General features: G+C 41.7%; 1 protein-coding gene across 1 annotated transcript in view; it reads right to left on the bottom strand.

The window, feature by feature from the left end:
• Window positions 1-332: 332 nt before the first annotated feature.
• LOC115776793 (Krueppel-like factor luna) overlaps window positions 333-26,755 on the bottom strand; it is a 39,485-nt gene continuing 13,062 nt past the window's right edge. The window contains exons 4-8 of the mRNA XM_030724568.1: window positions 19,212-19,351; window positions 13,139-13,232; window positions 12,726-12,841; window positions 3,464-3,872; window positions 333-1,754 (exon numbers count right to left, since the gene is read on the bottom strand). Of these exons, the coding sequence (XP_030580428.1) occupies window positions 1,048-1,754; window positions 3,464-3,872; window positions 12,726-12,841; window positions 13,139-13,232; window positions 19,212-19,351 (1,466 nt within the window). The 3' untranslated portion in view covers window positions 333-1,047. The remainder of the gene's footprint in view (window positions 1,755-3,463; window positions 3,873-12,725; window positions 12,842-13,138; window positions 13,233-19,211; window positions 19,352-26,755) is intronic.

The following is a 26,755-nucleotide window of genomic DNA, read 5'->3' as shown; positions in this document are numbered from 1 at the left end:
ATGGTCTGGGGCTGTTTTGCTGCCAGTGCTACTGGTACATTGCACAAAGTAGATGGAATAATGAAGGGAGGAGGACTTCCTCCAAATTCTTCAACTTCACCTCACATCAACAGCAATACAGATGAAACTTGGACAGAACTGGGTGTTCCATCAGGACAGTGATCCCAAACACATGTCCAAACTGGTTTCAGAATACATTAAGCTTCTGGAATGGCCTTCCCAGCGCCCTGACCTCAACCCTACTGAAAATTTGTGCACTATGACTACTTAAAAGCCAGGTGGTGGTTAAACATCCAGCCAGAATTATGCGAGAAGTTTCTTGATGGCTACCAAAAGCATCTGGTCGAAGTGCAACTTGCTAAAGGATATTTAACTAAATATTAGTGGAGGTGTATGTATATATTTGAGCCTGTATGTATACTTTGACATGCGTGGATTGTGCACCCCAGTTCTTGTTTTTATGCTGTACAATCATTCCACCCTGGAAGAAATCATTGAAAGCTGAAATTTCCATGTTATTCACGCCCACTTCTGACCACAACTGTAGCCTTAGAAGCAATTAACAATTCAAACATGCCTGGGAAGCGATCGCAAGACTGCATTATAGGTCTGTGACAGTTGGTGGCATAGGTCACCCTCTGTGTTCTCTGTTGGCCTCCTTTACTTCTCTCTCAAACATCACATCTTCTCTGTCCAAAATGTGAACATTAGTATCTTGAGTAAAGTCTCTCTTCTTTAAGTGCAGATTTACCCCTGAGTCTTGTCCTGGTGGCCTGGCTCTCTCTCCTATGCTGTGTATGTGTCTGTGGAGCAGTTGGTTGGTCTCTCCTTGGACCCAGGGGACAGAAGCCTGAACAATTCAAGTGCCTCTTACAAAAAGTGCACATGAACACAAAAAAAGAGCTAACCTGGGTCATCCTTGTCATACTGTAGATAGGGCCTACACTTTGACTTGAGAATGAAGAGAGGGACATGTGCCTATATGTGAGAGCAAATACTGAGAGCATTACTAGCCTCCACAATCTGTTCTGTGTTGGTTCAGCCCTGTCACAGCCCTCCTTTGGTCTGTGCTCCGCAACCTGTGGCAGACTGCTGGTGTGTCCTCAGGTTGCAGATCCAAGCAAACCTCTTCCCACAGTGGTGACAGCTGAAGGGCTTCTCCCCAGTGTGAACCCTCTGGTGCTTTTTCAGGTTCCCAGCCTCTGAGAAGTGTTTTCCACAGGTGTCACAACGAAAAGGCTTCTCACCTGTGTGGACTCTCTTGTGGGCCTCCAGATTGGACAGGCCAGAGAAGGCTTTTCCGCAGGCTCCACATACATAACTCTTCCTGCGGCGATCAGCGGGCGAAGTGCTTACAGCATGACTTTTATTAAGGTGAGTCAGGAGACTGGTTCGGTGCTGTGCTGCAATGGCCACCTCAATGCTGGCCAACGGTGCTATGGATCTCCTTACTGGTAAAGAAGACTGTGAAGCCACAGTGGAGCTTATGGTCTTACTTGTTGATCTGATTCCAGAGAGACTTGTTTTATCCCCCCCATTAGTATTATTGACAGCACCTGTGGTGGAGGACAGTGTGATTTGCACAGGGGGAGTTGTACATTCCTGCTGAGAGTGACTGTTGCCATTCTGATGCTGCTGCTGCAGCACCTGAGCCTGTGCATTTCTTATCATGACTGATGTTCTCTTCCATGAAGGCTGGGAAGATGGATCCTGCATTCTCAACGATGTGGGCACAGAATTCCCTGAGGACAGACCTGGAACCAGGAAAACAAGTAGTCAGGACACAGTCACTAAACTTGGATCAGAGTCAAAGAATAATGTAGGCAGCTGTCAATTTACACATATTTCCACACGTGCACAAGAAAATATGACACCAGCCTTCTGACAGCAAATAGAAAACTGGTCTGCTCATTGTGCTGGCTTAGAGCAGCCCCGGGCTACAGAATCTGGGCCACATCCGTTGTCAGGTCATTGGGAAATTAGGATTCAAATGCAAATAAGTATACATCATGCAGTTTGTCTGTCCACCAAACACTCTTCGATAAACTCTCCATTAGAGAACGGCTTACTGTGGCTTACTTACTTTTTGCGATTTTGTTTGAAATGACAGTACAACTTTGTTGCTTTTATTTGTGAATTTATGTACATATATGTGTGCAAGCGAATGCAGCTTCACTGTAAATACATTGAAACCAGTGGAAAGATGTGAGTTTGCTAGCCCCAAAAGATGTCACACCAAAAATTAAAAGAGACTGATGAGTTTTTATCAAGACATGGACTTCTGTGTTTATTGACTAAAGTTAGATGTAAAACTGTGTGCTTAGTTTGTGGAGAGCATCATGAAACTAAACATGCAGAGAAATATAAGAACCTGACTGATCCAAAACAAGAAGGATTTTTTTTTTTTACCAAGCCTTACACATCCAGGGATGGCGTGTTCAAGACCAGCTTTGTGACCCCCCCCCCTATCTACCTACATATGTGAACAGACATTCTCAGCGATGAAGTTTAACAAATCCACATACAGACCCTCTCTCAGTGACGATCACCTGTCTGCTGTCCTTCACTTTTCCACCTCAGACACTGACCTTGACTTTAATGCACTTGTTCAAGCCCAAACAAACTGGACTTCTCTCACTGAACAAGAAAAAAAGAACCGAAACACTACAGCGGTAATCAAACTACAAGCAAAAAAGCAACAGCCCTTTGTATAAAGTTAACAGTCTTTGAAATTTTGCATAAACATGCACATTTGGGTCACAATTGTGTTTAAGAATGTTAAGTAGTGTTAAAATGTTGGTGTTTTTTTCACATTTTACAGCAAAGATAAACATGATTACAGGCTTTTTCTCTCTCTCACAGCAGATGACTGCCCCTCCCTGAGCCTGGTTCTGCTGGAGGTTTCTTCCTGTTAAAAGGGAGTTTTTTCTTCTCACTGTCACCATGTGCTGCTCATAGGGGGGTCGTCTGATTATTGTTTTTTCTGTATTATTGTAGGGTCTTCATCTTACAATATAAAGTGCCTTGAGGTGACTGTTTCTTGTGATTTGTCATAATATAAAAAAATGTAACTGAAATTGAACTGAATTAGTTCAAATCAAATATGTAGAAAAGGTTAAACAAGTTTAATGATACGTTCTTATTTTTCATCAGAATCTTAAATATTACCTCTTTGTTATACTAACCTTTTAATAAAGATACTACTAAAAGTATCATTTTTCTCCTTCAGCAATAACAGCTGCCATAATGCTTTGGCAGCACCTCTGTGTGTAAAGGAAATTGCACAGAGAAAGGACTTGTTGAAGCTTTTTGGAAACACAGACCATGAATCTGTAACTCTGGCACACACCATCTCCACAACCAGCTGCCCAATCACACACATAACCTGCCTGTCTGCTATCATTTTAGTCACCAATCAGTAAAACATCGTCATTAAGAGCCTGTATCGAGGAAAGAATGTTACCCTGTGATGCAGATGGCCGGCCTGCAGAGGAGAAACTCTGCCCTCCACTCAGCTTCATTGCTGAGGACACTGAAGTCTGTGGTGGCTCAAGCACTTGCCAAGGTTGTGGCTGGGCGTCTATGATAATAACTCCATCCTGGTCACGTTCTGTTGACTCAGAAGCAAATGAGCACGAAGCACCACGTGGAGCTGACACAGGGTCATTATCAGGGGCCCAGCGGGTGAAGAAGGTTTCAAGTTCAAAGAGAGAGTAGTCAGAGCTCATGGGGTTGTTAACACATCGCTGCTGCTGCTGCTGATCTTGTGTGGTTGGATTGGCTGGCATGTTGGTGTCTGGTACTCTCAGCTGAACTGCCACTATGCTGGTTGTATCTTCTGATTCTGCAGGGGTCAGCTGAGGTGCTGCAACCTGGAAGAAGGAGAACAGAAAAATGACCAGATTTTAGTGATTTCATTTTCATCAGGCTTACAGGAACAATGCTTTCCAGATGTTGCTACATGGTGGATCAAAATGCGCCCATTCATAGTTCCATCAATTTTGACAACCTCTCCATCACCACTGGCTGAAATGCAGCCCCCAAACCATGACAGAGCCTCCATCTTAGTTTACAGATGGCTGAAGACAATCATTGTTGTACCGCTCTCCTGAGTGCTGTACATGACAACGAACCAAAAAAATCACTCCATCAGACCTGTTGCCACTGATTTTCAGTCCAGTTCTTGTGTACTGTGGCATACTTGAGCCTTTCCTTCCTGTTTCCCTTCCTTAAGAACGGCTTCTTGACAGCTGCCCTCCAACTGAGACCATTTCTGAACAGCAGACAGATCTGCTGAGGTCCAGATGCATCTCTCAGGTCCTGCGTCAGGTCTTTGCTGGATTTTATTTCTTAAGGACATGACTTTCAGATACAGTTCATCTGCTGTAGTTTTTTTGGTCTGCCACTTCTTCTTTGTCCTCCACTCGTCCAGTTTTTTCTGAGATACACAAGGCTGGTTAATGGAACTTTGAGTATCACACTGTTGATGCAAAATACTGTTTTATGCTCATCAAACTGTTATCTTTGGTATTTTTCCGAGATGAAAGAGCAAATTATGTGTTTTTGTGACAAAGTGCCTAAATATAAAATTTAAAATTGGTTGTTTGCTGAGTTGTCTGTTATGTGTAGATACAACTCTGGTTCATCGCACACGTTAGGTGTCTTTTTAAAGCTTGAATGAGTCATAAGTCAGAATTAAGTAGCTTAATAAACAAAAAAGACATTCCTCAAGAACTGAAAATGACTGAAAACTATGAAGTCTTGTCCACTTACTGACAGGCACGCAGAAAGTTCGGGCCATTTTGGACAGTGATGATTTTTTTTGGGGGGGGGTTCCATCTCTGTACTCCAGTGGATTTTAAATCAGACAATCAGTAAATGATTGATGTGCAGACTGTCTGCTTTAATTCAAGGAGTTTACCAAAAGTACTGCATTAAATCTTTAGGAATTAGAGCCAATTTTTTGCACAGTCCCTCATTTTCAGAGGCTCAAAAGTAACAACATCTAGCAAACTAGCAACAAAATATCTTTTGCAGTGACTGCAGTGATGTCTAGAAGCCACAGACATCACCAAATGCTGCTACCAAATATAAGTACAACACTAGAAATTGACTCTCAGTCTTTAATCTGCTTAATTTGTCATGGAATAATAAGGAAAGAAGGCTCTTAGGGAATATCCTAATTATCTGGGATACTGGATTTCTGAAAGAGCTACAAATCACAATCATTAAAATGCAAAAAAAAAACGAAATAAATTTTAAATATTTAACTAAATATGAACGTTTACCTTTTTGATTTTGTCACAATTCTATATGGTTGATAATAAAAATCACAAATTCTCCTTGTTAGTTTTTATAATTTTTTTAATGATTTACAGAGTAAAATATTGAGCACATCAGATCAGGGGGGAAAAAACCCTGCTGGATATCTACACTAATATGGACCAGGTAATGTGTTAGGAATGAAAGGATGCCACATTATTTGATGGAACTTACAGAGGGCTGAATTCAGAGAAACCCCCAAAAATCAAAGTGAAAAATAATGCAGCAGGCTAGTCCATTTCATAGCAGCAACTCAAAATGGTACTCAGTAGTTTGTGTGGCCCCAACGTGCTTGTATGCATGCCTGACAACATTGGGGCTCCTAATGAGAAGACAGATGGTGTACTGGGGGATCTCCTCCCAGATCTGGACCAGAGCATCACTGAGCTCCTGGACAGATTTGGCAGCTTCAGATGAACTGAAACATAATGACCCAGAGGTGTTCTATTGGATTTAGGTGTGTGTGTGTGTGTGTGTGTGTGTGTGTGTGTGTGTGTGGTGGTCGTGGTGGTGGGGTAGTCAGTGATAACAACTCCTTGATCCTCCAAGAACTGCCTGCATACTCTCACCACATGAGGCTGGGATTTGTCGTGCACCAGGAGGAACCCAGGACTCACTGCACCAGTGTAGGGTCTGAAAATGAGTCCAAGGATTTCATCCTGATACCTAATGGCAGTCAGGGTGTGATTGTCTAGCTTGTACAGGCCTGTGTCCCTCCATGAATATGCCTCCCCAAACCATCATTGACCGACCACCAAACCGGTCATGCTGAATGATGTTACAGGCAGCATAACCTTCTCCATGGTTTCTCCAGACCCTTTCATGTCTGTCACATGTGCTCAGGGTGAACCTGCCCATCTGTGAACAGCACAGCGTGTCTGTGGTGGACCTGCCATTTCTGGGATTCTATGGCAAATGCCAGTCGGGCTCTGCGGTGCCAGGCAGTGAGCACAGAGCCCACTAGAAGATGTCGGGCTCTCAGGCCACCCTCATGAAGTCTCTTTCTGATTGACTGGTCAGAGACATTCATGCCAGTGGCTGCTGGAGGTCATTTTGGAGCTCTGACAGTGCTCATCCCGTTCCTTCTTGCACATAGGAGCAGATACTGGTCCTGCTGATAAGGGATAAGGACCTTCTACGGCCCTGCCCAGCTCTCCTAGAGTAACTGCTTGGGAAAACTGCTGAAGGGAAAACATTTCAATGGCCTCCACCTGTAAAACCATTCCTGTTTTGGGGGGTTGTCTCATTGCTGTCCCTCTAGTGCACCTGCTGTTAATTTCAGTTTCAGCAGCTGAAACTGAAATTGACAACCCCCTCTGCTACTTAACTGACCGGATCCCAGAAGTTTCAGTGACTTGAAGCTGCACTCTGATTAAAAAGTGTTTCTTCAATTTTTTTGAGCAGTGTATGTGAGGGTGGTGCAGGACATGTATGAGGACAGTGAGACAGTGGTGAGGTGTACAGTAGGAGTGACAGACAGATTCACGGTGGAGGTGGGATTACATCATCTGCTCTGAGCCCCTTCTTGTTTGCAGTGGTGATGGACAGGCTGACAGATGAAGTTAGGCAAGTGTCTCCATGGACTACGATGTTCACAGACAGCACTGTGATCTGTAGTAAGAGTAGGGAGCAGGCGGACAAGAGCCTGGAGAGATGGAGGTATGCACAGGAGAGAAGAGGAATGAAAGTCAGCAGAACCAAGACAGAATATATGTGTGTGAATGAGACGGACACAGGTGGAAAGGTGAAGATGCAAGGAGCAGAGATAGTGAAAGCAGATGAGTTTTAATACCCTCCTAAGAAATGAACAGTGCACAAGAGAGGTAAATAAGAGAGTACAGGCAGCTGTAGTGGGTGGAGATGAGTCTCAGGGGTGATTTGTGACAGAAGGAGAGCAGCAAGAGAGAAAGGAAAGGTTTACAAGATGGTAGTGAGACCTGCTATGATGTATGGTTTGGAGACAGAGGCACTGACAAAAAGACAGGAGTCCAAGCTGGAGGTGGCAGAGCTGAAGAGTTTCATTGGGAGTGACCTGATGTACAGGTTTAGACATGAGTCCATCAGAGGGACAGCTCAGGTTGAGCTTCTTGGAGACAAAGTCAGAGAGGCAAGGCTGAGATGGTTTGGACATGTGCAGAGGAGGGAGAGTGGACATATGAGACAAAGGATGTTGAGGATGGAGCTGCAGATAGGAGGCAAAGAGGAAGATTTCAGATAATCCACTGCAGTGACTGAGACTGAGTAGACTTCAGCAAAATTGTGATATAATATAAAAATTTTAGTCTCCCATTTATCATATGTTTCAAGTTTCAACACACCAACTCATTCAATGTTTTTTTTTCTTTTCTCAAAACCGTCTCAGTTTAGACCAGATCAAATAAGGGACATGTTCTACATCATGTTCTACTTAATAAATGACGGTCCCACTAAACTCAAACGAGATGGGAAATGTGTCACTGCAGAATTTGGTAGCCACACTGGTGAAGTGTTGACTGGGATTATAATTAAATGGTCAACAGTGCAAACATCCAAGCCCCCAAACCATCACAGCTTCTCCTCCATGCTTCATGTTGGGACCGACAGATACTGATACTGCAGATATTATCCATTCACCTTGTTTCTCCCTCACAAAGACGTGACAGGTGCAACCAAAAATCACATTTAGCCTCATCATTCCAGTTTCCATTTGTCTGGTACCTTGTGTTCTCTTTGTCTTGCTCACCATCAGTACTGGTTTCCTTGAAGGACTTCACAGTCTCTTCCAAGCAGCTGCTGTTGGTGTTTCGCTTAAACTCTGGAAAATATTGATGTGGGTTCTAATCTGAGCTGCTGTTCACTTATCATTCTAACGAACTTCTCCAGGAGAGGAAACTCTCAGTTTCTTAGGGTGGTCTGCATGAGAGACTGGACCTGGAAATTTCCTGGACTAACTGATGTTCAAAAGCAAAGTAATGATGAACTGATATTTCTCTTTCCTCTGTTAAGCAGTTCTTGCTATGATAAAGATCAATACAATAATGTGGTTATTTGCTGTATATCGACACTATTTTTACATAGTTAAAATGTAAAGTCATACTACAGGACAGCAGCATCCTTGCAACTAGGGAAAAAAAAATACTAATCTGTGGTTGCCCGTTGATTATGTAGAATTTTTCCGCATTTAGCAAAACTCTCAATCTCTGGGAGCCCACTCTTGATCTCACAGCGATTACACAGGTTGCCTGGTGGGAGGCAACCGGTCTCGGCCCCAGTCAGACTTACTGCAATGACTCAGATTTGTAAAGGTTTGCAAATAACTGCTAATTTGTAAAACACACAGGAGAGAAAACTAAGTCAGTGTATCCAAAAGCTGTCTACTGTTTGTGGCAGAATGACTTGCATTTTGCATAATTGTCACACTTGAAAATGAAATATTGCTCAAAAATAGATTCTTCAAAATAGAACAAAGAATAAATATAAATGGTTTTGTCTGCATTTTCTCTGGGAGAACACAGCTCATTGAAATGAAGGGAGCACTTGTGTTTCACAGTATAACAGAAAATCAATTAAACTTCAGGGATATCAATCTGTCCATGTAGGAAGTATAAACCATTGTGAGTTCATTTCAACTGCTTTGGTGACAAAACAGATACAATAAAGGCAAGACTAAGGCAATTCCCAAAAAGGGAATGGTTTTGCAGGTGGTACCCACAGACCATTACTCTCTCATTATCTGTTATGACTGTTTTTTCTTCCCCTTTGCTTTTTGTTAGCGTCCCTGTCACTCCTGGTAGTACGAGATGGTACCTGCAGCCCATTCAGGCTAGGCAGGTAGTCCAGCTCCTCCAGGATGGCACATCCTGGCACAGTACACAACATATAGGATGACACGCAGTTCTCGCCACTCCAATTTTGTCTTCTTTCTTCCTTCATTCAGTGACTTTTACAGTTGGTGAACTGTATTTTCCCCATCTTTTTTACCCCCTTATTTAAGCCATTTATGAAACCCATATTTCCTGCAAAGTCTTCTGGCAGGTTAAGAGACAGACATTTAAAGTTAACTTTATAAAAAAAAAATGCAATACATAGATGGTTATTAATTATCTTAGGGTTGATCTGTGCACAGTTTTCAATTCCAGTGCACATGTTGAAGTGTTCTTGGGGAAGATGAATCCCAAATTGCCTCTAATGCAACCATCAGAGTTTGAGTGTGTGTATATGATAGAATCGTGTTTACAGAGATACAATAAATTGCTATGAAATGTGACTTATAGTAACAAATGCTTTGAGTATTCAGGTAGAGTAGACAAGTACTACATTTAAGAACCAGTCCATTAACAAATCCCACACCTCCTTAATCTTTGGTAGGAGTCAGTTTTGATTTGTTTGTGGCAATTATGTAAAACTCTGCCATGTGCTAACTACTCTTTGGAGATATACACGATCAAGCATAACATTATGTCCACTGACAGGTGAAGTGAATAACACTGATTATCTCTTCATCAAGGCACCTGTTAGTAGGTGGGATATATCAGGGAGCAAGACAACATTTTGTCCTCAAAGCTCATGTGTTAGAAGCAGGAAACATGGGCAGCATAAGGATTTGAGTGAGTTTGATGAGAACCAAACTGTGATAGCTAGATGACTGGATCAGAGCATCTCCAAAACTGCAGCTCTTGTGCAGTGTTCCCGGTCTACAGTGGTCAGTATCTATTAAAAAGAGGTCCGAGGATAGAACAGTGATAAATCAGCGACAGGGTCATGGGTGGCCCTGGTTCATTGATGCACGTGGGGAGCGAAGGCCTTCCCTTGTGGTCCAATCCAACAGACAAGCTACTGTAGTTCAAACTGCTGAAAAAGTTAATGCTGGTCCTGTTTGAGAGGTGTCAGAATACACAGGGCATCAGTTTGTTGTGTTTGGGGCTGCATAGCTGCAGACCAGTCAGGGTGACCATGGTGACATATCCAAAAACACCAACTATGGGCAACAATGGAGAAAGATGACCTGGTCTGATTAATCAAGTTTTCTTTTACATGGCTGGGTGCATGTGCATCGCTTACCTGGAGAACACCTGGCACCAGGATGCACTATGGGAAGAAGGAAAGCCAGTGTAGGCAGTATGATACTTTGGGCAATGTTCTGCTGGGAAACCTTGGGTCCTGCCATCCATGTGGATGTTACTTTGACACATGCCACTATTATTGCAGACCATGTACACCCTTTCATGGAAATGGTATTCCCTGATCACTGTGGCCTCTTTCGGCAGAATAATGTGCACTGCCCCAAATCAAAAATGGTTCAGGAATGGTTTGAGGAGCACAACAACAAGCCTGAAATGTTGACTTGGCCTACAAATTCCCCGGATCTCAATCCAGTCAAGTACCTGTGGGATGTGTTGGACAAACAAGTCCGATCCACGGAGGCCCCACGTCACAGCGTACAGGATCTGTTGCTAACATCTTGGTGCAGATACCACAGCACAGCTTCAGGGGTCTAGTGGAGTCCAAGCCTCGATGAGTCAGGGCTGTTTTATCAGCAAAAGGGGACCCACACAATATCAGGCAGGCGGTCATAGTGTTAAGCCTAATCGGTGTGCATATTATACACAGTACCCGTCAAAAGTTTGGACATGTTCACCCAATCATATGAACACGAGTACTGTACATATAGCCATACTGTAGTATGTTGTTCAGCACTTTGAAAAGGATGATATGAGGTTTCTCCTTAACCTTCTATAAAACCTTAGGCTGATGTGTAGTAGAGGTGTAACAGTACACATATTAATGGGTATGTATGAAGTTATGGGTCACAATTCAGTGTTTTCTAAGCAGAGAAAACAAGAAATAATAGAACTCTGTTGCTATTGTAGGACATTATGATGTTATATTAAAGTTCACTTTATATCATATATATAAATTTTAACATTTAAATTTTAACATTAGCAGTATATGAATTGACTTTGAAAAAATGTGTTGGAAGATTACAGTGACCTTCACCTTTGACCACTATCTCAATTCCTCGAGTCCCAGTAAACATCAGTGCCAAACTATAAAAAAATACAAGGATTTCCTAAAAATTTGCATTCACGACAACAGGAAAGACTAATAATCCAAAACAGATAAAATACACATAGATAAAATAACAGTTTGTGCATTTATTTTGAAATTGTAAATGTTAAACAGTGGCTTGCTTATCAAGTCTAAAGCACTCTAGTGATGGCACACTATCAGTAAGAATGAATCAATACCAAAAATGAACACATTTTTTTTGTAATGACCAAAAGACTTAAAGAAATAAAAATTGTCCAGTGTTTTCATGATCAGCTTTAGGGCTGCACAAATTAACACTGCCTGTTTTCTCCCTCTGTCAACTGGAACTGCCACTACACAAACATAGCAACCTTTAGCGTGAGTTTACATAACATGAATTTCATAAAAATTTGCATCTGCATCTTTAAAAGCTAACTCTGCTAGCATGCTATAGCTGTAAGAAAACAAGTGCGGTGTTGCCAAATCATTGAAGGTGAAACTAATATATTAGAAGTGCAAGAAGGTAGACTTATGACTCTGGAGAGCATTGAGCAAACCAAGCAAAGGAAATCTCATTCCTCAATAAATGCCTCACTTAATTACAATACCATTAAAGCACTAACACCCAGGGTAAACACTAGTGAGCTAGCTTTGCTTGCTGCTGTTGGTCTCTTTCAGACTGATTTTAAATATAAGACTAGTCATTATGATTTTTATAATACAATAGTAGTGTGTCTTAGATTCTTTAGCTAAGATGTTCCTGACTGTATGGCTATGTCTTGTGGGTGGTGTCTCTTTAGGTGTTTTTTCAGATTGCTGGGGTCAGAGAACCTTTCAGGACAGAGCGAGCACTTGTACGGTCTCTCCCCCGTGTGGATGTTCCTGTGGATCTTCAAGTTCCACAACTGGGAGAATTTTTTACCACAGATGACACATCCATATGGCTTCTCTCCAGTATGAGTTCTCATATGCGATTCCAAATTTGCTGGGGCAGGAAACCTTTTCCCACAGAAACTACAGACACAATCCCTCTTCGTGGGATTTTTTTGGCCCTGACTTGGACCTGGGTGCAGGAACTGTTGAGACCCCTGCACTGACAGCTGCCCTGCTTGCATCTGACCTGACACCTGACTTTGGCTGGACTCATCTGACAGATCGATAACAGGAAGCTGCTGCTCAAAGGAATAAGTGGACAACCTTCTAGACTTTTCAGCAGTCAGTCCCCTCTCTGCTGCATTCTCAGCAGCCGTTCCCCTCCCAGAGCTGCCAGGCTCTCCTCCAATGAGTGTGCCAGGCAGGTATGAGAGTGGAGCGAAGTTTGGTGACAGCCCTGGGAGGCTGTCACCATAACCACCCCCCCTATTAGTCCACAGCGAAGAATGGCCACAGCTGACCTCTGAGAAGCCCCGCCCAGAGTCCTGCAGGTCAGACAGCTGATTGGTGGACATCTGTGTGGTGTCATCAAATTGCAGCACTCCTCTGTAGTCATCTGTGCTGGACTCCACCAATCCTGGACACAAAGAGAGTGACGTTCTCACTCAGGAAGGATTGAATTAAGCATTTTGAACATTCTCACAGGATCTTTTGGAATGCCAGTCCTTGATGTTGGGCAAAACATCAGTTGATGGAATATGGCCACAAATTTACACTGAAAAATGTTTGATGTTGTTTGTCAGTCTGCTGTTGTGAGGTAGAATAGGTGTTTCACAGTGGTCCAGCATTTAGTGTGCCAGAGAAGTTTTTTTGTCTTTTGGCCAGAAGACCTCCTAAACTGATCTAACACTTCATGGTGAATGTGTCTGCTCACCCTCCTGTATGCTGAGGCACGCCTGGTTCCGAGGTCTTGTTGCCGGCTCCACCTCCTCCACCTTGACAAGCACCACATCCGGCTCCTCATCCTTCTGCCCACACAAAAACACAGAAATTGTCTTACGCAATATACAATACACAACATAAATGCACACTTTAAATATAAGTGAAAATATGAAAAAGGGGAACACAAAAACAATATGATCATGCCTTTTGCTTGAGTATGGATAAATCCAAAGTAAAGTTGAAAGTAACCGTGTCAATCCTTAAAGAAAAGACAATTAAAGCAGAAAATTTATAAGAGTGAGTAAGGTCTTTTAGAAACTGTAAAAATTCTCCTGTTCTTGGGTCATAGTTCATTGAAAAGGAATTAATAGTTGTAATAAGCAAAAATAACCAACCTTTACAAGGATACTTCAGGTTGTGTTGGATTATACATTTAGCCTCTTCTTTAAACTGTCTTTAACAAAATTCCAAAATTAAAAGTAATAAAAAACATTGTTTTTCTAGCGCAGCCATTCCCAAAGTCAAGAGTGCTGCAGCCCACTTAAAAACTCAAAATAATAAAGTAATGAGTAATATCACAAACTAACCACCTCCTAATACCAGTTTTAATTCACTTTTTATGAAAATAATTACATTCATACCAATATATATAACTATGCACACTTGTGCGGCCCACCTGCAGTACCATTGTGGCCCACACTTTGGAAATCACTGTTCTAGCGCATATGGCAAGTTTTTTTCTTTTTCACAAAAGGCTAGATGAAAGTTATAGAATCAAAAACTTTTGTTCCTCTAAAAGTCACTTGAGGCTAGATTCAAAAGGGAGTCAGTCCCCACAGATGTCCACGCTAATGCAAAATGTAAGAGCAGAAAGAAATGCGCTTCTGCCTTTAAGTGTTATAAAAAGAGTTTGGTCTCTATTGCAACTTTCTCCTTTCATAACAACTGCAATTCAATTCAATTCAATTTTATTTATATAGCACCAAATCACAACAGACAGTCGCCTCAAGGTGCTTTGTATTGTGGGTAAAGACCCTACAATAATACAGAGAAAACCCAACAGTCAAAACGACCCCCTATGAGCAGCACTTGGTGACAGTGGGAAGGAAAAACTCCCTTTTAACAGGAAGAAACCTCCAGCAGAACCAGGCTCAGGGAGGGGCAGTCATCTGCTGTGACCGGTTGGGCTGATGAGGGTGATGTTCATTTATAACACACCAGCCACACCCTTATCATTACTAAGGGTGCAGCTGTTTACACTCCCCACTGTCACCCTTGCCAGCAGCAGTGCGAGAGAAAAATGACTGGTGTGCAGTGCACTTTGGTGGCATTTCAGCTTGGCATGCACCTCCAGATTTTTGTTACTTGCTGCATGCGGTCTGGCTGGAGCCATGCACCAGTATAAACGGCTGCTACGTTATTTAGATAGCCTAACAACACTGTACCAAAAAGTTGGCAAGTGAAACTCTAGTTTTGTGTTTGGAGGTTACTGAGCACTAATTAGCAGATGTGATGCACCTATACAGTCTATGCATGCAGCTCACAAAGATTGCTCTAATCAGGCTAATCGCTTGTCTTTTTCAAATATGGCCATTCCTGGGTCCAGGAAACCAAAACAGAATTGGAGATCATGCTAACATTTTCAGATGTAACTAATGACTTTCCCATATAGTGTTTTTGAGCCAAACTCCTGCCTCAAATACCACCAAGAAAAAAAAAAAAAAGACATAAAAGGGACTCATTCCCTATTGTGTTCAGGTTATCAGTTAAAGAAAATGAATCTTTTTTCTGTTCCACTTCAGCTCTGTTATGAGCCAACTCATTCTTTTTCTGACTATTTTATTTTGCACAATTAAAAACTTTGGTGTGAGGGGAGTTTAGTGAGGCCATGGAACAAGAACTTTGGTTGGCCTTGAAGTGATTCTGATTCAGGCAACTCAGACGTGGGAAGTGGTGCTCTGCTCACACGGTGTACAGTGAGGATGGAGTGCTGCTGACTTCAATTCAGGATATAGAGGATATAGATGGAATACTTTGAAGAGCTGCTTGATCCTACTGACACATCTTCTGTAGAGGAAGCAGCCTATGGGGATGAGGGGGACGACTCACCCATCACTGGGGATAAGCTCACTGAGGTATTCAAACAAATCCTTGGTAGCAGGACCCCTGGGGTGGATGAGAGTCGCCCTGAGTTCCTGAAGGCTCTGGATGCTGTAGAATTGTCTTGGTTGGCAAGCCTGTGATGGAGATCTGAGGCAGTGCCCTTGGATTGGCAGACAAGGGTGGTAATTCCTGTTTTTAAGAAGTGGGATGGAAGGTGTGCTCCAACTATAGGAAATCATACTCAGCTTCCTTGGGAAGGTCACCACCTAGGTACTGGAGAGTGTTAATTAGTTGAACCTCAGATTAATTGGGATTCAAATACCCACGCGTCTTCCCCTGTGTCTTTCCTCCATTTCCTGTCTCTCTCCACTGTCAATAAAAGCCGCTGTGGCCAAAAATGCAAAAAAAAAAAAAGAAAAAAGTATGTGTCTGGTCCATTGTTACGGACAGTTTGTACAGCGAGCTTGGTCCTTATTGCTGGTAATAAGTCAGACCTGTTCCATCTTGGTGTTGGACTCCACCAGGATTGTCCAGAATTGTCATCAATTCTGTTCATAATTTTTTGGACAGAATTTCTGGGCGTAGTCAAGTTGTGGAAGGTTTCTACTTGGTGGTCTCAGGATCTCGTCACTGCTTTTTGTAGATAATGTGGTTCTGTTGGCTTCATCAGGTGGTGACCTCCAGCTTGCACTAGGGCTGTTCACAGGTGAATGTGAAGTGGCAGGAATGAGAATTAGCATTTCCAAATCTGAGGTCACGGTTCTCAGCTGGAAAAGGATGAAGTGCCCATTTCATTGCAGGGGCAAGTGACTGCTGCAGCCAGAGGAGTTTAAGTTTCTTGTGGGTCTTGTTCAAGAGTGGATCGAGAAATTGACAGACTGGTGCGACCTCTGCCGTGATATGGATGCTGTATTGTGGTCTGTTGTGATGAAAAGAGATCTGAGTGTGAATGCAAAGCTGTCAGTTTGCCAGTCAATCTACATTCCTATCTTCACCTATGGCCACAAGCTCTCTATAGTGACTGAAAGAACAATATCGCGGATACAAGTGCCAGAAATGAGCCTTCACTGAAGGGTGGACTCTCCCTTAGAGATAGGGTAAGGAGTTTAGTCATTCGAGAAGGGCTCTGAGTACAACTGCTTCTCCTCCACATCAAAATTAGCCAGTTGAGGTAGTTCGACCATCTGAGTAGGATACCTTGTGTGAGAGGTGTTCCAGGTATTTTCTACCAGGAGTAGACCCTGGAGCAGGCCCTGGACAGCCTGGAGTGATTATATCTCTCAGCTGGCCTGAAAACACTTCAGTGTCCCCCTGGATGAGCTGGAGGAGGTGGCTGTGGAGAGGGAGGTCTGGGCTTCTCTGCTTAGACTGTTGCCCCCTGACCTGGCCCTAGATAAGCGGTAGAAAATGGATGGATGAACAAATGTCGTTATGTTAAGGTGTTGGGCTAACACATTCCACCTCATCAGGACTGATGCAAAACTGAAATGTTTCATCATAGGATAAAAGTGATAACTGTCAACAACACTGATTTGTAGTAACTGTCACATAACAGAGCCACCAGATCCCCTCACTGCAGGGGTCAAGAGTTCCACTGGAGTCTTTTAATTTATCAACAGACTGTAATGTGTCTGGCTGATGGCTGCATGTAGTATGTAATAGGGTCCAGAAAAAAAATAACCCACGCATTTGAGGTAAAGAAGCATATTTTATTCCATTAATGAAATTATACATGCAAAATGTGAAATGTTCAGCTATAAACCTATCAAAATGAAAACTCCACTCTTTAACCATACTGTCATGCTAACATAAGCTACATATAAGTGTAAACTCAGTAAGTAATGAATACTCCTCAGTTCAAACAAGGGCATTTCTAACAAATTCCAACCCAACAGTGTTTAACACTGAACATCATCTAGTACCAATTAGGGATAAAAGGGTTACGGGCTTCTATAATTAACACAGTATATAAATAAGTAGAAAGAATTAAACAGCACATTCTCATCCAGTCTAAAAATGTGACTGTATACATTTTAATATAACAACTGATGAGTGTAGTGGTTCAGATGCCAGCCATATGCTTTTATGGACCACAAACCTTTGATGTATGGTCACTGCATATACTGATAGAAGAGTATGCATGACAAACAGCACAGTTTATTTGTGTGAGCAATTTAACAGAGACCCAATTCCTAAATGTCTCCTGATATATCTTATTCCTCTGTGCCACAGAGTGCAATTATTATTATCTAACAGCTAATAGAAACCCACCAGGGAGTCACATTGGTGTACTGGCTAACATACTCTTTCATTACCATGAACATACTGCACTTTTTTTTCCTGGTATAGTTACATATACATTAACCTGCTGCCTGAATAACTCGCCAAAGCACCAAATACAGATTATCTACTGCAGAAAGTAGTCCCCAACAAATAAACTATTTCAGCCCAAGTAACAGTAATAAAAAGTACAATGTTCAACTATTTTGGGAAGTTACTGAGCCTTTGGACAGACTATAAAGATTTACATCTTCAACAGGAACCAATGTGTTTGGAGCTGATACTGTTAAAGGAAAATTATCATCATAACCATCACGGCCTAGTAGAGTCAATGTAGTAATTTGGTTCTATGACAAGAGATGGAAATTCAACCATTTTAATTCAGCTTTGTCTACTTGAAAATATTTCAAACAACTATATGTGGAAGTGTTTTTATACACATCATACGCTATATGTCAGCTATATGACAGGATCTGGCATACAGAAAACTCCTGCACTGGAGGCATATATTAAATCTGCTTCTAATTAAATACTTTTTAGACTTTAATTCTTCTCCACTTACAAATCAGGCAAAGCTGGTAAGAATTCATGGGTGAGGTCTATATAGACCACTGGAGCTGACCAATCAGAGCAGACTAGGCTTTTTGGGACGGGAGGGTGGCAGCCACCCTAGCTACCTACTTTTGCAGGCAACACAAAGATGTGAAATCAAACAGAACTCAGTTTCACTGTCCTTTCAAGTTTTCTTGAAATGGCTAACATATCCCGATTCTGATCTTGAATATAATCTTTGAGAACTAGTAGAGCCGTATCACTGTAACTGGTGTGCATTTGAATTTCATTCTTCTGTAAAAACAAAGATTGTGGTTACCAGCTGTAGTGTGAGACCATGTCCACTTTTAAGCAAGGACATCTGGAGTCCAAAAAAACTAAACCCTGTTAACACGTTTTTCACATGGAACTATATCAATTTACAGGAAACCTGAATGCTCTAACTTTCATTTCACTGAAGCTTTCACAAAGTCCTGTGCACAATTTTATTTTCATTTATGCTGCCAGGCCTCTTCAGTGTAAATTTCAGTATGGCTCTTTTGTTGGTGTGTTTTCAGATTTCTTATCCAGGCAAATCCCCTGCCACACAACCCACAGGTGTATGGCTTCTCCCCTGTGTGGACTCTCTGGTGTTTTTTCAGATTCCCAGCCTCTGCGAACGTCTTCCCACATGTGGAGCAGCTGAAAGGCTTCTCTCCTGTGTGAACACGCTGGTGGATCTCCAATTTCTTTGGCCGGTTAAAAGCCTTGCCACAGTAGCTGCAGACAAACAGTCTTTCCTTGCCCGTTCGAGAGAAACCTTTCCTGCAGTCAGTGAAGGGCTGGGACAAGGGAAACGTGGCGCCATAGCGACTCCAGCCATTTACACTGGAAGAAGTTGATGGTAACTCAACTGCTGCCATCGAGTATGAACAAGACGGACTTATTCCTTCAACGTCAATATTTGAGGGCTCATCAATAAACTCCCCAACCAACGAATTACCAGTTTTACCAATGTCACACAAGACGTCAAACTTTGAGTTGCTGCTGCCATCATCAATATATTGGTGTGGGTTCACTGCTTCCTGCAGCGAGTCTCTGCCCTCAACAGAAGTACTGAGTTCACACTTAAGAGGAGAGGGGCCACTGACCTCCACTCCTCTGCTGCTGGTATGCTTCGTCCTGCTTGTCTGGCTCTGCAGCTGGGACTGGGTAGAAATGGACTGGGTGCCCTGCCCCTCAAGGCCAGGCATCTGACCTTCAGCTCCACGAGGGACACACTCCATCACTCCTTTAAAGAGAGAATGTGGGGGGAGAACAGAAAAAACAGAATGGTTACTTCTTCTCTCATGACAATCAGAATTAATTATATCAGTAAGATTTTACACTCAATTAATGCAGCGCTATTCACCTTCTATAATGCTAACTGCTATTTAAAGTAGTGGCTGTGACAGCTGTGTGTGTGCAGTTCTGCACACTCTAGGAGAAAGGAGAGAGCCAGAGATGAGGAGCTATTTTCCTGAGCACCAAAAAGTGCTTTAATTTTTGAAATACCCCTAACAGATGTAGAACAAAACATATATTTTCTAAGGTCTCTAATATATCAGATGGATTCTTGTATAAAAATATTTTATCAGCAACCATAAAGAGGGTAAAGTGTTGTGGCAGGTAATTTCAAATGCAACATTTGTAACAGCTCAACAAATATCAGCAAACACGCAAAACTGTGCAAGTCTGTCACTGTGTCTGCTAGCTGAAGGTCTGGCTGCTGTTTCCCAGAATGAGAGAGAAGTTCACTCAGAGATGGAAAAAGAAAGGACAGAAGAGGAGAGGTTAGATTTAAAGGGAAGGACTGCTCAGGGACACCTGATAAACTGGAAATTTAAAGCTCACATTTAGTGGCCTCAGTATATGATGTGATTTTCCATTTTGTGAAACATCCTGCAAAATAAACTGAGGCCTTTGAATTTCTGTTATTCAAAGGTTGCAAAAAATACTGCAGGTTAGCACAGGATAAACAGGTCAGTTTGCTGTACTGTGGCGAACTGTGGTTTACAGTAAAGCTCTGTGCTGGACTGGTGCAGAGCAGCTGTGGTGTTCATGGTCAGCATAACGGGTTACTGTACATCAAGTGTAGCAAAGCTGAGTTTGAATTTAGGCTGACGATACTTAGATTCATGTACGAAATTCAGTAGCAGTTGTGCAGTGGGTAGGCACTCGCCTTGTAGCCAGAGGGTTGCTGGTTCGAGCCCTTGTCCCTGTGCTGGCGTTGTGTCCTTGGGCAAGACACTTAAACCACATTGCCTATTTAAACGTAGCGCCAGTCTCTGGCTGCATGACTGCAGATGCTCGTCTCTGGATGAGTGATCTGGAACGCTCAGTTCGTTGTGTGCCTTGTGTGCACAATGACAATGAGTTGAATCTAACATCTAAATTCAACATTTATACCAACAGCACATAGTCAGACAGTATGCTGTCAGTGTAGGAAATCAGCCAGGACAGTTTTTGAAACAGCTGCTTCCATCTTTTTGAATTCAGTTGTGTAAATCCACCAAGAGCTGGTGCAGCACAGGTCAGCTGATCACAGCCTGTACAGAAAGAAAATCTGCCGCAACACACAATAGAAAATATTCTGAGTTGTGTTTCTCTTTCATTTGTCTTTTTAGGCAGTCAGTCTTGGCAATGTAGGTGACAGCAAATAGCTCTTGCTTTCTAATTCTTGTTTTTTTTCTCTGCTCACGGTCTACAGAACAAGAGGAGTACATTCATTAGAATTAGAAATTAGATTGAATTAAAGTTTGTGTATGTACTAATATTGGTTTATTGAACAGACATTTTTGTATCAAATTTTTATCAGCCATTTCTCAGATTTATAGTGTACAGATGAGGGCAATATTATTAGCTCCCCTTTGAAATTTAAAATTGTCTTTTTTTTTTAAACAAAACAAGTGATTTTCAACATAGCATTTCTAAATATACTAGTTTTTTTTTTAAAAAAGCATAAATTTATATTTGTGGACAGTAACAGAATTATTTCAGAATACAAGAGTGTTCCAAAAAACTCGTGTGACCTGCGCGGTTACTGAGACACAACGGACAACGGAAAAGTGATCCCCGAGTGTCTCCCTGGCTCTTGGCAGAATTTGAATTTGGGGGTAAAGTTATGCCAATGCTAAAGTTTTTGTGGAATTTCAAAGTCAAAAAAGGGGGATAAATAAATAAGATTAATAAAATCGTGGTCAGCACCCCTAGATTTATAATGTAGTTTACAGGTCAGTTAATTATTCAGTATTTATTTCAGTACAGTGACATACAGTTCTTCACCACCAATGTAGATCACTCCAATGTAAATTAATGAATTCATGAAAAAAATTAATGAACAAAGTTCTTCTTCGGACATTGAATGTTTTATCGCTTATTTTCAGTCCAATCCTTGTACCTGACCATTTTCAGAAGAAATGTTTTTTTGTTTGTGTGTTAAGCCACTTTACATTGACCTATGAATCATTCAAGCATAAAATAGGCACATAACATAAAGGGATGAACCAGTGTTGTGACTACACATAACCCATTTTAAACTGCACCTGTAGGTACTAGCAGCCAGCTGCAAAAACACATAATTTGTTCCTATTTCTTCCGTTGAATGTATAAAAATGCCAGAAACACAAGTCTGACAGACAGAAAATAATATTTTTGCACCAACACAGTGATTCCCTATAAGCTATTTGGCATATCTTGGCACAGTATGCAGTTTGACTCTAAAAAATTTAAGGAAACTGGACAAATAGGGGACAAAAAAGAAGCAGCAGGCTTTAAGCAGATACACAGTATCTTGAAACCCAGCAAAGACCTGACACAGGACCAGAAAGATGCATCTGACCCTTCAAGTGATCCTCTACTGCTCACTGAAGCCTCATTGGAAATGGTCTCAGTGGAAGTGTGGTTGTCAAGAAGCTATTTTTAGGAAGGAAATGGGGAGGAAAGACTGAGGTATCCCAAATTACACAAGAACTGGACTAAAAATGAGTGGCAACAGGTCCACGGAGTGATGTTTAGTTTAAGAAGCTGTCAATGGCTTAAAATTGATCAAATTATGAACATGGAAAAGTACTGTTAAGATTATGATCCAACTTGTAGTGTCCATCTGGAAATTGTCTGGAGACTACCATAGTCTGAGGCAGCAGCTTTATTTTTCTGCATTATAAAACACACTGCAATAAAATCACCACCATGGATCTGCCTCCCCAGAGACCAGATGTCAACAATACCGAAGCATTGTAGGATTGACAATTTATTTAAAAAAAAAAAAAACAGAACAAAAGGCAGTCAACATCCAAAGGAGAGCTCTGAATGTCTTTTAGAAGTCTGTGGAACTATTCCTGAAGAAATTATAAGAAATTTTGTTCTTCCCAGACCAATAGCAACAATTGCCTCACTGAGATCATTGCTGAGATCGTTCCTCCTTGGCATTGTGCTAACATATAACTTTGAAAGAGTCACACATGATCGCATTATGACAAGACTGGATTACTGTAATTCTTTGTATGTAGGTTTCCCACATTCATCTCTTTATCAGCTTCAGCTGGTACAGAACACTGCTGCTCGGCTTTTAACTGCGACGAAAAAAACGTTAACGTATTACACCAGTTTTAGCTTCACTGGCTTCCTGTCAATTTTAGGATTCATTTTAGGATTTTATTGATTCATTTTAAATGTACTGGCACCAATCTATTTGTCTGAGCCTATTCATGTTCAGAATCCTGTCAGAGCACTGAGGACTGTTAATGAGATGATCCTCAATATTCCAAGATCTAGTCTTGAAAAAGCTTGGTCACCTCTATTTTTAGTTGTTGCCCCGAGTCTTCTTGAATGCCTTACCATTTCATATTAGAACCGCCCAAATACTTAAGTCTTTAAAAGTCTTAAGTCATTTCTACTCTCTGCCCTTTGAGTAAAAACTTGACATCTTGGAATTATTTCATTTTTGTTTTTTGTTATGTTTTATTATTGGCTGCCTGTGAAGCACTTTGGTAAACTCTGGTTGATTTAAATGTGCAAATAAACCTGCCCTTGACCAGCAAGCTGCCAGAACTTCTGATTTTATAGAGGTGGTCACACTTGCTGATGACCAAGTAATCAAGTGCATTTGATTATCAGCACCTGGCTGCTACACACCCTGTTAGTTCTTATGCAAACAGTAAGCGTGTACATTTTGGGCTTCGTTTTTGTAAAACAAAACACACCAAAAAAAAAAAAAAACATAGGATAACAGGTCATCTTTTGTTCTTTATCTAAGGCTGTAAGACCAAAATTCTTTATAAAACTCTGCTGGAAAACCATCTGGGTCTGGGGCTTTGTTATTTGGAAGATGCTGTATTGCTTCATAAAATTCAGATGGTAAGAAAGGCGAATCAAGAGTCACGGCCTGTTCATCACTTAGTTTAGGCAGATTTATGTTATTAAGAAATTCTTCAATTTCAGCATCAGATGGATTAACCTGTGATGAGTATAAGGCTTCATAAAAAAGTCTTTAAAAGAGTTATTTATTTGTTGTGGGTCATGAGTAATGTTACCAGTCGAGTCTTTAATAGAAGGAATAGCTGTTTTTTCTTTATTTAGTTTTAACTGGTTGGCCAGGAATTTTCCAGATTTATTTCCATGTTCAAAGTTTTCCCAACGCAGCCTCTGCAACATAAATTGTGTCCTCTTATCAATTATTTCATTTAATTCCAGTTTTAGTTTCCTCAGGTTGTTAATTATATGTTCTTGTGGTGAGGCAGCATAGGCAGTTTCTAAAGATTTAATTTTCTCCTCTAATTCTAACACGTGTTTTTTCTTTATTTTTCTTATGCGAGCAGTAAGATATTATTCTGCCCCGCATTATTGATGCCATCATAGATTAACACAGATCTGTCTACATACAAATGGTGAAGCACAAAGAGACAGATGAGACAGTGAGCTCAGGTGGAGTCAAAGAAGAAGTTTTCTAATGTCTAAAACAGCAACGCTCGTTCCTCTGATCGCCATTAAACCTTTACTGGGAAACAGCTGGATGTCCTTCATCAAAGCACCTGATCAACAAGCTCCAACCTGAAGAAGAGAGAACTTTGTAGCTGCTCCATCCACCACCATTTGTTTCACACAGAGAAAATCTATAGTAAAGCACTGTCTTAGTCTGACACGATGTTTAAATCAGGCAGCTGCTGAAGGCTGACTGCAGCCGTCCTGCTTTATATTACAGTGATACCTGCAGCATGCACGGGCGAGTCTACAGGGGGCACGGGGTGTAGGAGACCATATTTATTTTAAGACTTTAGTTACATTATTATGCAGATTTAGAGTCATATAAACAAAAATTTAATTAATTAAATTGTATTAATATTTAAAAATTTGAAAATAAAAGCTTTTTTATCCTCCTTGTTAGGCTGAACACTTAATTATTATTAACATTAATTATTAACATGTTCACCATCAGAACGTCTGTTTTCTGCAGCAGGAAATGTTGCATCACAGCACAGGACAAAGCTCAGCTCTGAGAATGTAGATGTGCTTGATTTTCTTCATTGTAGCTTCCACATGCTCCTTTAGGTTTACTTACACACACACACACACACACACACCAAATCGACCTCATCCAGGACATTCAACACTGTCAGAACTCTTTCTGCTTCCTCTTAATGGTCAGTAAGCCTCCCAGGACCACAGAGTAAACACTCTGTAAACACTTAATGCCTCAGTTTTGGCTGTATGTTGTACCTCGTTTTGACTTTACAGTACCTGCAATTATTTACTGATTTTTCCATTTAAGAAAATGTTTTCTTTAAAAAAATATGATTTTAATATGGCATGTACAACCCCAATTCCAATGAAGTTGGGACGTTGTGTAAAACATAAATGAAAACAGAATACGAAGATTTGCAGATCCTTTTCAACCTATATTCAAATTGAATACACTACAAACTTGTTTGCAAATTTTCACCCATTTTGAATTTGAGGCCTGCAACATGTTCCAAGAGTTTAGACAGGGGTATGTTTACCACTGTGTTACATCATCTTTGCTTTTAACAACAATCAATAAGTGTTTGTGGAACCGAGGACGCTAATTGTTGAAGCTTTGTAGGTGGAATTCTTTCTCCCATTCTTGCTTGATGTACAACTTCAGTTGCTCAACAGTCCGGGGTCTGCTTTGTCATATTTTGCGCTTCATAACGTGCCACACATTTTCAATGGGAGACATGTCTGGACTGCAGGCAGGCCAGTCTAGTACCTGTATTCTTTTACCACGAAGCCACTGTTGAAGAAAAAACTGACTTCAGGCCATGGTTTCCTTTAGTCTGCTGTGACGGTGTGTTTATTAAAGTATACCCGTATACGGTGGTTTTACAGACACAGAGGGTGGATCTGAGTAGGTAAACCAACCCAGAGCCATCTTCAAGAATGATATTTATACAGGAGACTACAAGGGAGAGTCGGGTGGTGACATACAAAGAACAAAGACATCAAAGGGTCATGGGGGGTACCAGGCTACAACAACAGCGATGAAAATAAGAGGTAAAGAGACTGATGCTACGTTTCCTCTGCTGGTGTCGGTTTCAATGAACCAGTGAAACCCTTAAGAACGGGCCCGCGTTTCCACAGCGCTTTCTGACAGTGATTACGAGCAAGATGACAAGTACGCACTTTGCGTCCTTTTATCTGTGATATGAACTGATACAAAGCAGCAAGTTCAGCCTTAGGGCCCAACCTAATTCACAGCCGTGGAAATCTCATCATTTTTCTCATGTAATACACATGTACTATGGTAGAAAACTTTACATTGAGATGGCAGAGTCACGCCCTTCCGCCGATTTCATCATGCGTTCTTGGTTGGAGACCAGCTAGCTTGCGGGGCCCAAGTTGAACCCGTTTTTCAGTGGAGGATCGAGAACGTTCGTTGTGGTAAAACTGCTGAACGGTTCAAATACTGGCACTGGGTCAATGAAAAAAGGGAATGATCACGGGAACAGGAAGTCACTCTCCAGGAGATGGGAAGCTTCTTGGTGATAGGTCAAAGGTTTCACACCTATCCACATTATCTGCCTCGCGGCCTAGTGCCTAGTGGCACTGTTTATAATGGCTGTTTACATACCACTGAGTGCTAAGGCTAATGAGGAACTGAAGGAACTATACAACACCATTCAGAACAGGCACCTGAAGGCATTTTATGTGGTAGCAGGGACTTTAACCACGTAAACCTGACAGACATTCTGCCAAAGTTTCACCAGCATGTCACCATACCATCACAGGGAACGAGACGCATACAAAGCCATCCCCCGCCCCCACCTCAGCCTCTCGGACCATATCTCCATCATGCTGGTCCCAGCCTATCACTCCCTACTGAGACGCTCCAGACCAACACAGAAAGCCATCACTGTATGGCCCAGTGATGCTACCGCTGTACTGTAGGACTGTTTTCAATGTACAGACCTGCAGGTCTTCAGGGAGGCTGCTGCACGTGAGGGAAAGGTGGATCTAAAGGAATATACATCTGCTGTCCTCGGATACATAAGCAAGTGTGTTGGGGATGTTACCACCACCAGGACTGTGACGTGCCACCCTAACCAGAAACCCTGGTTGGATGCAGAGGTTTGCTCTCTGCTGAAAGCAAAGGATGCTGCCTTCAGGTTAGGTGACTCACAGACACTCAGGAGGGCCA

The sequence above is a fragment of the Archocentrus centrarchus genome, unplaced genomic scaffold (genome assembly GCF_007364275.1).
Source record: "Archocentrus centrarchus isolate MPI-CPG fArcCen1 unplaced genomic scaffold, fArcCen1 scaffold_37_ctg1, whole genome shotgun sequence".
NCBI classification, from domain to species: Eukaryota; Metazoa; Chordata; class Actinopteri; order Cichliformes; family Cichlidae; genus Archocentrus; species Archocentrus centrarchus.
Note: the sequence above shows the minus strand (reverse complement) of the source record. Positions and strands in the feature narration are given on the sequence as shown.